At 37.8% G+C, this 13,048-nt stretch overlaps 1 protein-coding gene across 6 annotated transcripts in view; it reads right to left on the bottom strand.

Annotated features, from left to right (window-relative positions):
* The window catches only part of LOC145985887 (uncharacterized), a 28,260-nt gene that overhangs the window by 14,198 nt on the left and 1,014 nt on the right, over positions 1–13,048 (bottom strand). For all 6 annotated transcript variants that reach the window (XM_083120020.1, XM_083120015.1, XM_083120016.1 and 3 more), the window contains one exon: positions 9,564–9,784. In XM_083120020.1, coding sequence (XP_082976146.1) covers positions 9,564–9,743 — 180 coding nt within the window. In that variant the 5' untranslated portion in view covers positions 9,744–9,784. The remainder of the gene's footprint in view (positions 1–9,563; positions 9,785–13,048) is intronic.

Here is a 13,048-nt window from a genome sequence, read left to right as displayed (position 1 = left end):
ATTCCATTAGAAAAGGAGACTGGTTTTCTCGATACTACAGAACATGAGCGGGATGACATTGTTTACCTTAAATATGCTTCTCTTGTGTCAGCAAAAGTAGAAAGAAGTTTTTCGCAGTACAAGGATTTGCTGGAAATAAACTGGGACGTATAATTGTAAAAAAATTCAACAACTTGAGTGAACATGGGAGTAAGAACAAATCCACTTCGAAAATGGCTGTATATTCCTTGAAAAAACGAAAATATGCTGAATATAACTGAAAATCTATCAAAATATGCTCTATCACGTAGAAATGTCCAAATATGCCCTTAAAAAGCACCTTAACCCGTTAAGCGGGGAGAACGAGTTGTGCTCGGTGGCATTTAAATTTGGAGGCTTTTTGTGCATTTCAGATCCAGTCAATGTTCCCATACCGGGGAATTATTTTCCTTAAATGGATACACAGTAGTACATACATAGATACATTTCGTTTTGTACAGTTTGCTTGAATGTTTGTGTGTTCATTCACCTTTCTCTCATTTACAGGACCTGTAATGTTATAATGTTGTCCAGAACTATGTACCCTCTGGGACAGGGGCGGACTGGGGGCGCATTGAACTGAGGTCTAAGATTCAACATACGATTTACTTTAAATTATGTGTGAAGTAGTTTCAATTCAAATTTAGGTTTAAGTTACACACACACATTCACTCTTTCTCTCTCTCTCTCACTCTTTTTCTCTCACCCCTTGACAATGTAGTGAGACAGTTTACTTTGAATTATGTGTGCAGTAGTTTCAATTCCCATTTAGTTTTAAGTTACACTCTCTCTCTCTCTCTCTCTCTCTCCTTGACAATGTAGTGAGAAAGTTTACTTTAAATTATGTGTGCAGTAGTCCCAATTCCCATTTAGGTTTAAGTTACACACACTCTCTCTCTCACACACACACACACACCCTCTCTCACTCTCTCTCTCTCTCTCACACACACACACACACACACACACCCTCTCTCACTCTCTCTCTCTCTATATATATATATATATAAAAAACTGCGAATCTGATTCTGCATTGTGTACACAACAATACCCGAGAACAATTCACGTTACCCAATCTGAAGTTGGAATAAACTTTCCTGCCCAAACCTAGCTCGGGCAACCCGCTTAACGTTACACATTGCAACCCCAAACACAGCTCAGGTAACCTGCTTGTAACTCAATTTATAAAATCGAAACACCCACTTAAGGGGTTAATTTAATTAGTTTCTTCATAATATGAATTTCTATATACACTAGTGTCCAAAATTAAAGCAACAAACAGAAATCCTTTCCTCGTGTGATTTTATTCGTTGATAAATCCTGACTGGGTTGCCCACAGGGGAGTGGTTTATGGCACAGGTTGCGTCATCGAGATTTGGGGGGGGGGGGATTTTTTTCCCTTCAAATAATATAAAATTCAACATTTATATCTTTTCCAAAATATATGTAAAAATTTTACACCTGAAATGCTCCATACTTAATTCATTAGATGAAAAAATGAAAGTGTTTAGGGCATTATCGAAAGGAGGGGGGGGGGGTATCAAACTCCTATATATTAGGCCTTCATTGACACGTTGGGTTCTGAGGGGTATTCTGAATTAAACTTTGGGAGGACAGTATCCAACTCTAGGTTTTGGATCATGGCGAGTACTTTAGTTATAGAGGAACCACAAGCAAAAAAACCTGCGCAGAAACACATCGCACCATTGGGTGTGGGTAAGGACAAGGGGGAGGAACATTCAGGGAGGCCAACGACAGTGTGGCCAGGCCTATTGATTTCTCAGGAGAATTCCTTAATAACCTATTTCTATGGAACCTCCGACGGCCTGCTCAAAAACACGTTTCCTGCTCATCTTACTTGAACATGGAGGGGAGAGGAAGAATGGAACTCCACTCAGCCGTGGAAAGTGCTGTTTGAACTGTGAAATTATGCCAAACGCAACTCAATTGTGCTAGCACATAATTATTATTACTTTTACTACATTACTATTTTTAGATGGCTGTATTTTATCCCACCTCAAAACTCTATTTCTATTTTAGTTATTTTATGTCGCTTTTGTGCCTCTACGGGTAAGTACGACAACAAGGATGAATGAAGAAGTGACACAAACACATTGAAACATCCATGCCTTACTAGGTAGAACCTCTGACTTCGTAGCGTGGGCAAATTATTTTATACATGTATGTATGTATTTATGAACCGGTGAGATCAAGAAGGGAAAGATTCCACTTTTTGAACAAAATGGGCTGAATACTTTGAATACATATCAGAGCTAAAATATAGTTTTTAAAAACAAACCACTTGGAATATTGTTACTATGGTTATGATGAATAAGTTTCTAATTGCAAGTTCCTTCATCTGGCTTTTAGTTTTGGTTGTTATGAGGGTTTTTATATTACTTTTACTACATTACTATTTTTAGATGGCTGTATTTTATCTCACCCCAAAATCTATTTCGGGGTGAGATAAAATGGATTTAAACGTAACAGATCAACTACAGATCAAATTTTTCACATCAGACAGACACTTGAAAAAAAATGGGAATATAATCAAAATGTCCATCAGCTATTCATTGATTTCAAAAAAGCATATGATTCGGTCAAAAGAGATAAATTATATAATATATTAGTAGAGTTTGGAATACCTAAGAAGCTTGTTAGTATGATAAAAATATGCACCAGTGAAACAGAAAGTAAAATTCGTGTGGGTAGTAATATGTCTGACAAATTTACAATTCATGATGGGTTAAAACAAGGAGATGCATTATCTCCATTGCTCTTTAATTTTGCCTTAGAATATGCTGTTAGGAAGGTAAAAGAAACTAAAGAAGGACTAAAATTAAATGGTGTGACCCAGTTGTTAGCATATGCAGATGATGTAGACTTACTGGGGGATGATATGAATACAATTAAAAATAATGCTAAAATATTTTTCAAAACTGCTAAAGAGATAGGTTTGGAAGTTAACAAAGAGAAAACTAAATATATGCTTACAGGCCGAAACCAAGTGTTAGGTAATAATCAAAATCTAATTATTGATAACAACTCGTTTGAACCAGTTTCCAAATTCAAATACTTAGGAGTAATATTAACAAATGAAAATTATATTAAAGAGGAAATAAAAAGTAGACTTCATTCAGGAAATGCATGTTACTTCTCTCTTCATAAACTTTTGTCTTCTCGTTTAATATCTAAGAAACTAAAAGTTAAAATATACAAAACAGTAATTTTGCCTGTAGTATTATATGGATGTGAAACTTGGTCCCTTACATTGAAAGAGGAACATAAATTGAGAGTATTTGAAAATAAGATCCTCCGGAAAATATTTGGACCTAAAAGGGATGAGGAGACAGGTGAGTGGAGAAGGTTATATAATTTAGAACTACATAATTTGTATTCATGTCCAGATATTATTAGAATAATTAAATCAAGAAGACTTAGGTGGGCAGGCCATGTGGCACGAATGGGAGAGGAAAGAGGAGTTTACAGGATTCTTGTTGGGAAACCTGATGGTAAGAGACCTGTAGGAAGGCCAAGACGAAGATGGAGGGACAACGTTGAGATGGACCTAAGGGAAATCGGTAGGGATGGAAAAGAGTATATAGAACTTGCTCAAGATAGGGAAAGATGGAAGGCCTGTGTTGCTGCAGCCATGAACCTTCGGGTTTAAGAAGGCTAGAGAGTTAGTTAGTTAGTTAGTTAGTTAGAGTTTAAAATCTATTTCTATTTTAGTTATTTTACGTAACTTTTAACTAAAAGTTAAAATATACAAAACAGTAATTTTGCCTGTAGTATTATATGGGTGTGAAACTTGGTCCCTTACATTGAAAGAGGAACAAAAATTGAGAGTATTTGAAAATAAAATCCTTAGGAAAATCTTTGGACCTACGGTAAAAGGGATGAGGAGACAGGTGAGTGGAGAAGGTTACATAATTTAGAACTACATAATTTGTATTCATGTCCAGATATTATTAGAATAATTAAATCAAGAAGACTTAGGTGGGCAGGCCATGTGGCACGAATGGGAGAGGAAAGAGTAGTTTACAGGATTCTTGTTGGGAAACCTGATGGTAAGAGACCTGTAGGAAGGCCAAGACGAAGATGGAGGGACAACGTTGAGATAGACCTAAAGGAAATCAGTAAGGATGGAAAAGAGTATATAGATCTTGCTCAAGATAGGGACGGATGGAAGGTCTGTGTTGCTGCAGCCATGAATCTTCCGGTTTAAGAAGGCTAGAGAGTTAGTTAGTGAGTTTTTTTTTTTATTTCCTGAAAGTAAGGTCGAGTGGAATCTTTCCCTTCTTGGTCTCACCGATTAGTATAATATATATATATATATATATATATATATATATAAATCTGTGTGTGTGTGTGTGTGTATTTCTAGCAGATATGGAGGATAGGTGAGCCCTAGTATAAGCGTTGTTATCTTCTTCAATTATTGAGAAAGACATGCTGTGTAATTCACCAATATATTTCACATACATAATTCATTTTCTCATTATGGTGTAGGACACGTGCCAACCCCTAACAATACCTGTACACCGAACACCAGCAGAAGACAAATTAATTTGTTATTGTTAGCATTCGACTTGAAAAATTGTGGAAAATTGCCGGCAACGAAAGGCGGCACGTTAGCTTAATTTGGGAACACAACTTTTTATGATTTACTGTCAAACATATTCTTTGCGAAAATAGAGACATGGCAGACCCCTTGTGTTGGTGATGAGAAAGGGCAAACTTGAGCGGAAGATGCGGAAGAGATGAAAGACGTTGGTCGGGTCCCTCGGACGGTTTATTTTCTTTTGTTTGAAACACGTCCACTCTTGAAATGGAGATGTTCGGTTTCTTTTTGCCAAACACAGGGTGCTGGGTTTAGCACCATTGTTACAAAAGTATCTGACGTTACACCTTAAACAACGCGTGCCAGTGCACTAGTTGGCTTTTATTGTGTCCCTTTGCTTGGTGATCCTAGGTTATTCACAACCTATCTCGTTCCCTTCCCTTCTGGAAAATGAATGTTGACATAAAAGTACCTATTATTTCAAATATATGAGTTGATTTCAGTCACAGTAATTTACATCCATTATTATAATAGGAACGTGATAATTTCAAACTCAAGTTGTGTTCTCTGAGAGGGCAACGCTATTACTGGTTAATATGCCTCGTTTCCCCACCTGATAAAAAAAAAATACATTGTTTCCCCCTTGCTGGAAAAATCTGCACACGTCTATGCCACTACCCCCAAAAACGTCGTTCATTTGCTACTATTAGATCTTTGGATTTTGTAGCAGATCTTCTGGTTTCCCAAGGAACAATTCCCGATTTTTTCAAGTCTGACCTGGCAACACTGCCTCGAGCACCGACAACGGCAGGGAAGATGCGCAAACACTTTTGAAGGAAAGTTTTTTTTTTCCTTGTGGTCGAACTATAGAGGGGATTGAGCATAAAATAGAAGGGGATATCCAATTCTTGTGTATTACTATTGTCTTAGACTGTTGCAGAAATTGTGGTGTGGAAACTGAGAATTAATTTTTTGGAGGAGGCAATATCTACTCTTCAATATTAACAGTAAGTCTAAAATTGCCATGGAAATTTTGGTTGGTAGGATTGATTACGAAATTTAAAGGAGGAGATAGAAAGCTCTTGATAAAGTGTTAAATCTTAGATTGTGAAGGGATTTCTGTAGTGGAGAGAGAGTTCGAACATTACATTTTGGAGACTGTATTTAGCGATAAGGCATCCACACGTTTTCGACCCCGAATGTGCCAAAGGCAAAGCTGGAAAAGGAAAAGACTAAATATCTCGGGATCCTAAGAAAGTATTGACACCCCATTAAATTTATATTCTTCAAAGTCTGCAAAGAAATGGAAGAAAAAATTGTCTTTATCGCTTCGCTCGCAATAATTTGTTGCTACGATGTGCGTTTGGTGCTCTAATGAGATGAATATGACTGGAACACTCACCCAATAATATTAATCAGTATATTGAACAGTTTTTAATTGTTACAAATGGAGGCACATGGCACAGTGGTTCAAGCACTGGTATCGGTATCACACATAATTTAAATTAGGTTAAGATTCTCCCCAAAAGAAAATATTTATCTTTGACTAACGTGGACATTTTGTCTGTTGCTCTATGACACAAGACAGTGAGAATTGAATCCTAGCGTTTGTTGCTGGTCCGTCCTGTTCTTCCCTCACCTGCCAGGGGATCCAAAACGGGTCACCTGACCTTGGTGTGTTGTAAATCCATTATAAGCCGACTGAAGCAGGGGATAGGAAGAACAGTGTTGAACTTCACTCCAATACTCCTCGCTGTAGAGATCAGGCCGTTGCTCCAGCTTTGCAACGCTTACCTGTGTGTCTACTTGTACACTGTGAAATCCTTCTTTTTAACAAATCGTAATTGAATTTGCTTTATGAAGCAATGAAAAGCAAAATTGTTTGTTTATGTTCAATATATTTAATAGGAAAACAAATGAAAAATATACTAACAAAAAGTATGAAATTTCATTGTAAAATACACAGTCGTTGTGCAACACTGCAACAATATCAGTAACCGCCCCTGGGATTGTGCATCCCGTCCATGTGAAACAGCTTCGTAAAAACACTTCTGGTACATAGATGTTTAGATGCCTGATGAGAAGAAATGGACGAACACACTTACTGAGATGGTTCCGGCACACAATGTTAATGTATGGAAACAGAGGAGTTGAGTGGTAGAAAATGTTCAGATTTCACGTTCTGATTAAAATGACAGCCTTAAACAGTGGCGACAATTTAGGGCATAGTTGCTCCCCATTTTTTTGGCCTCAACACTATCACACTGTGGCCTCTTAATGCTGAGCCTTGTCTACCTCCTATTTTGGAACCCAATTGCCACCACTGGCCTTTATCACACTATGACCTCTTAATGCTAAGCCTTGTCTACCCACCTACATTTTGGAACCCAATTGTCAAAACTGGCCTTAAACATACAATTCTGAGGTTCTATCTATACCCTCCCTCCCGAAAGGAATTCTTGGATATGTGCCTGCTATAGTTCGACCACAAGGAAAAAAACCTTCCATCAAAAGCATTCGCGCATCTTCCCTGCTGTTGTCGGTCCTCGGGGCAGTGTTTGCCAGGTCAGACTTGAAAAAATCAGGAGATTGTTCCTTGGAAAGCCAGAAGATCTGCTGCAAAATCCAATGATCTAATAGTAGCGGATAAACGACTTTTTTTGGGGCGGGGTGGCATAGGCGTGTGCACTGGGGCGCAAGGGAACTTCCGCAGATTTTTTCCAGCGAGGGGGGAAACAAGGTATTTTTTTTATCAGGTGGGTACACTAGGTATATTAACCCGTAATAGCGTTGCCCTATCAGAAAACACCACATGAGTTTGAAATTACCACGTTACTATTATAATAATGGATGTAAATTACTGTGACTGAAATCGACTCATATGTCTGAAATAATAGGTACTTTTACACATATGTCAACATTCATTTTCCAGAAGGGAAGGGAATGAGATAGGTTGTGAATAACCTAGAGTCGCCAAGCAAAGGGACACAATAAAAGTCCCCTAGTGCAGGGACACGCGTTGTTTAAGGTGTAAACTTCAGATACTTTTGTAACAATGGTGCTAAACCCAGCACCCTGTGTTTGGCGAAAAGAAACCGAACATCTCCATTTCAGGAGTGGACGTGTTTCAAACAAAAGAAAGTAAACCATCTGAGGGAAAAGACCAATGTCTTTCATCTCTTCCGCATCTTCCGGTGGTAAAATCTAAGAGGGTGCATGGAAAACACCCTCAAGTTTGCACTTTCTCATTAGCGACACAAGGGGTCTGCCATGCCTCTATTTTCGGACAGTAAATCGTAGAAAGTTGGGTTCACAAATGAAGCTAACGTGCCGCCTTTCGTTGTCTGTGATTTTCCACAATCTTTCAAGTCGAATGCTAATAACAAATTAATTTGCCTTCTGCTGGTGTTCGGTATTGTACAGCTATCATTAGGGGTTGGCATTCATCCTGCACCATAATGTGAAATATATTTGTGGATTATACAGCATGTCTTCCTCAATAATTGAAGATAACAACACTTATGCTAGGGTTCACCTATCGACCCCATCTGCTAGAAATACATACACACACACACACACACACACACACACACACACACATACATATATGTATAAAATAATTTCCCCACGCTACGAAGTCAAGAGGTTCTACCTAGTAAGGCATGGACGTTTCACTGTGTTTGTGTCACTTCATCCATGTCATCATTTCTTCAATCATCCGTGTTGTCGTACTTACCCAAAGAGGCACAAAAGCAATGTAAAATAACTAAAATAGAAATAGATTTTGAGGTGGGATAAAATACAGCCATCTAAAAGTAGTAATGTAGTAAAAGTAATAAAATAATAATAATTATGTCCTAGCACAATTGAGTAGCGTTTGACATAATTTCACAGTTCAAACAGCACTTTTCACAGCTGAATAGAGTTCTACTCTACCTATCAAGTAAGATGAGCAGGAAACGTGTTCTTGAGCAGGCCGTTGGAGGTTTCATAGCAATAGTTTATTAAGGAATTCTTCCGAGAAATCAATAGGCCTGGCAACGCTCACGTGAGCCACGCTGAATGTTCCTCCCTGCCCTTTCCCACACCTGCTGGCGCAATGTGCTTCTGTGCAGGTTTTCTTGCTTGTGGTTCCACTATAGCCCTACATATTTGATATATTTTGTGATTAATTGATTTTGTTTATTTTACTTCGAGTTTTGTGCCTCTTGGCTAATTTGCGAAGATGGGGATGAGTGATGAAATGGATGAATGGACATTCACAAACAACCAAACCCGAGCAGGATTCGAACCCGGGACCCTTGGCGTTGCAGCACGATGTGCTAACCACTCGGCCACACGGTCCGGCTTTGATATAGTTTTAAGTGTGTGTCTAAAGTAACAATGTGGTTACTTTAAAAGCAAGTTCTCATATTCTATTTGCCAAACCAAGTTCCCAGACTTTTAAAAGTACTTAAAAAAAAAAAATACCCAGAACACAACTTGGCATACCTTTCAAATGAATGTTTATCAATGATACTGAAGGTAAATGAATAAAAATAAAATTAAATATCTCAACTGAATTTCCAGGTTTTGAAAAAATGTTTACGGAATTCCCAGATTTCTCCATTATTCCAGGGTCAGTGGGGACAATATAATAACATGTCATGGATAAATCAATACACAATTGTAACAAATGTTAATATACCCAAATGAAATTATACTAAATGAATTATTACATCATAATACTTTTGAGGAAGAAGCACACAAAAGTACCTTAGAAGGTGCTACATATGGTTATCATATCCAGCACTGGAACAAAATGCCAAGATACCAGGTTCAAATCATGGTCATGCTACATATTTGTCCAATATTTTCATTACTGAATTTACAAGGAGCATAACCAATGCTTATTCATTTCTTCTTTGAATGTTCGTAAATGTATATGTATATCTAATATAAACATTAAATAATCATATCATTCTGTAAAAAATGAAAATCTTACCTTTTGTTCTTTCTGAATTTTATTCTGTTCGTGTCTTTTCCTCCTTTTATCCTTCTCTCTCTCTTTCAGGCTCCTTATACTTCTGGCTACTTCTTTCTGCGAATTTTCTACCATTTCCTTACCAGCTTTAAATGAAACATCTTCTGGGGCTCCATCACTATCTGATTCTACATCTGACATCTTTGTGCTACTTGGTATATTACTCGTATTGGATTCAATGCCTGAAACAAGGAACACTATTTTGTTCACAAATTATCAGTATGTATTACAACAGTTTTAGTTTACCATCTCTAAGGATAAAAGGTAAAGTTTCTCTCACCATGTGCAAGAGCCAAATAAGAGGAAGATCTATGCAGCCTGGTGTCGGACAGAATACATTTCACATGGGCACTTACGGAAGCATTACTTTCTTTTAGGCATGCAGTATCTCCCACATTATCTACTGCTATCTACTATTTGCCTTAGTAGTTATTTCCATTGGCCAATCATCTTTGAAGATGTGTGCACTGGTACAGGTGGCAATACCAGTTATGTAGTCTCCTTCTAATAAGGGGTCCAGAGTTTGAAGCCCGGAGGAGGCACATAGTGGTTCGGATTCCACTTTAAAAAACTAGGTCTAGTCTCGATTAGCCTTTTTATGAATAAAGTGGACTTGAAAAACAAACTCAAGGCAATACCAGTTGCGAAGCACTGTATGGCTAATAATGAGTGCCTTGTATAAACATTGTCAAGTGTAATCCTGACTTTGCTTGTTACTATCGTTCTTCGTCCACTACTTTTCCCTGTTCTCATAAGGGTCAACTTGTAACAGGGTTCTTTAGCAGCCTTTGCATTTCCAACCATGCAAGGGTGGGAACTATGTACTTACAATAGTTTTGGCCATGTGCGGTGTGTATAATTCTCACCCGTTTGGTTCTTCAATCAGCTTGAGTTTTTGTTTTAAAACCACTTTATGCATAGACAGCCTAATTGGGACTGTATCTATAGTTTGAAGTGAGATCCAAACCACCGGGTAATGTTCCTCCACCAGGTATCAAACAAACCCAAGACCCCTTGATTACAAGGTGATGACCACCAGCATAACTGTTTCTTTAACCTTTAGAAGACTGGAGCCACTCCTGCATGTAAGGAACTTTTCAAGTGTGTCCTTTTCAAACTTGCCGCGATGTACAAAAAAATTGTAGCTTGAGAACTAATTGTTATAGAGATATGAAATCAGTTTTGTTTTTCTTCAAAAAAACAGAGCTTTTAGTGGAGGTGAAATTTATACATTGTGCCTCGCAATTATTAGTGTTAATCAAAGAAGAAAGAGAAGACAATTGATTTTTTTTAATGGCATTCTGCATGCGCCTGTGGCCACCACAATAGACTGAAGTGAATAAAAAAAATGGTAGCATGTAGCAGTGGTACACTCCTACAACCATGCAAAGTTTCATTGAAAACAGAGTGATACTTCTTGTGAAAAAAAATAGTAACTAAAGTTCAAATCACCAAAACTGAGACCTTCTGTAAACAAAACCAAGTGCATGCAGAAAGAATTGCAAACTCATAAAAGTAAAATAATCCACACGAAAATACAGCATTGTTACAGGATTCAGTAAACTTTCCGTATCCGGAAAATGCCTGAAACTTGCTATTTATGTCACTTTCCATATTCCTACTTACGTATTCTGCATTTAGAAACATTGCTGAAGGTGGCATTTCGCTTTTTTCACGGAAATAATCTATATTTTCGAAGTATGAAGTAAGTTTTGTTAGTTTATTTTTCCCTTCGGTAACACGCTAAATTGCGGTCACAGTTTCACTACCGTAGTGGGCATGCAGTGTTTCCACCGCACTCCACCCAAAAATACCTATGTAGCCCCACAAACCATTGATGCATAGACCCATGAACCATTTCCGGTAAGGTTAGGTTAGGTTGGGTCACGTTTAGGTTAGAATAGTTAAAAATTGGTTTAGAAAAAAAATGCGTACCCCGCACACCATTCTCTCATAGCCCCACAAACCACTGACACATAGCCTCACGAACCATTGACACACAGCTCCATGAACCATTGACACATAGCCCCACAAACCATTTGCGGAAACGTACCTTCTTCAGTTACAAAAACACATGTTTGGAAACACTGACCGGGATTACGTCATCACACACAGTCAACATCTGGCTGGAAGGAAATGGTTGCAACAGCTTTCGTGCTTCGGTCACACATTTATATCGAAAAATACATGATTTACCGGCAAAATTCTATGAACGATGCGAGAAAACACTTCCCCGAACTTCCACAAGTCTAAAGAAACTGCATTCGGTAAGTAATTTTTCCTGTAAATTTTAAGAAATATGTTTTATGGATACGGAAAGTTTCATTACGTAAGGTAAAACAATGGTCTATTTGTAGTACGGGGATACGCTGCTGCAAATGGCGTCTCACTTTAAACCCAATGCTCTTCCTTTTGTACTTATTGCTTCACCTTTATGGTTAACTCTTTGCACCATAAATTTGGCTTCTTTTTTGCATGTGAATTGAATATATTTTACTTGCATTTTTTAAGACAAAATGATATAACATGGTAATGTACATTTCTAAGGTTTGATAAGGCAAGATAAGAGTGAACATTTTGTAAGAATATGCATTGTAACCTTCAATGAGCTTAGAGAATTGTGTACATAATGATATTGGTAATAATGCGATATCGCCGAAAACCTATCACTTGTTTATTTCATTAATTTTAGCATTGATACTTACCTATTCTGCATTGCGGAAGATTCTTTAAGATGAAGTTATGCCTTTTTCCATAAAATGTGTCAACTTTTCATATTACGAGTCATTATTTGTCTTCCTTGTTCCACTTGGGTAACAGACAATATGGCGTGCACTCGTCATGGATCATCGCGCGTCGTGCTTGTGTTTTGCCGATTTGGAGTGGGTATGCATTGTTTCAACCTCCTTAACCAAAAAATACCTACTTTCGTGTTCATTATGTCATCACAAACCATTGACAGATAGCCCCAAAAAACCATCCACAAAAGCCCCACGGACCATTGACAGATAGCGCCAAAAACCATTCATGATAGCCCCAAAAACCATTGACGGATAGCCCCAAAAACCATTTCCGGCAAGGTTAGGTAAGCATAGTTAAAAAAAATCGTAAAAAAAAAGGCACGTTTGGAAACACTGGCGAGACCGCGTGACTTTCGACGCTCACACCATCTGCAGACACATAATGGAAACAATGGCATAATGTTGTCGCTTTACAGAAAATGCAAGTTCCTTACATAAAAAGTGATTATTTCTTGTTCTGCAGCATTCTATGGTAAAGTTTTCAGTTTCCGCGAAAGAAAATACCCCAAAGAACTTTGACAATGCTACAGAAACTGATTTCAGTAAGTAAATTTGAAGAAATCCGTTCGGCCAATACCGCATATATACCATGATATTTTATAACATTGGTTATTTTCTAAAAATAATCATGTGAACAGCAAGGAA

The sequence above is a fragment of the Lepisma saccharinum genome, chromosome 3 (genome assembly GCF_977018435.1).
Source record: "Lepisma saccharinum chromosome 3, izLepSacc3.1, whole genome shotgun sequence".
In the NCBI taxonomy this organism is placed as follows: domain Eukaryota; kingdom Metazoa; phylum Arthropoda; class Insecta; order Zygentoma; family Lepismatidae; genus Lepisma; species Lepisma saccharinum.
This window is presented reverse-complemented; position numbering and strand designations above follow the sequence as displayed.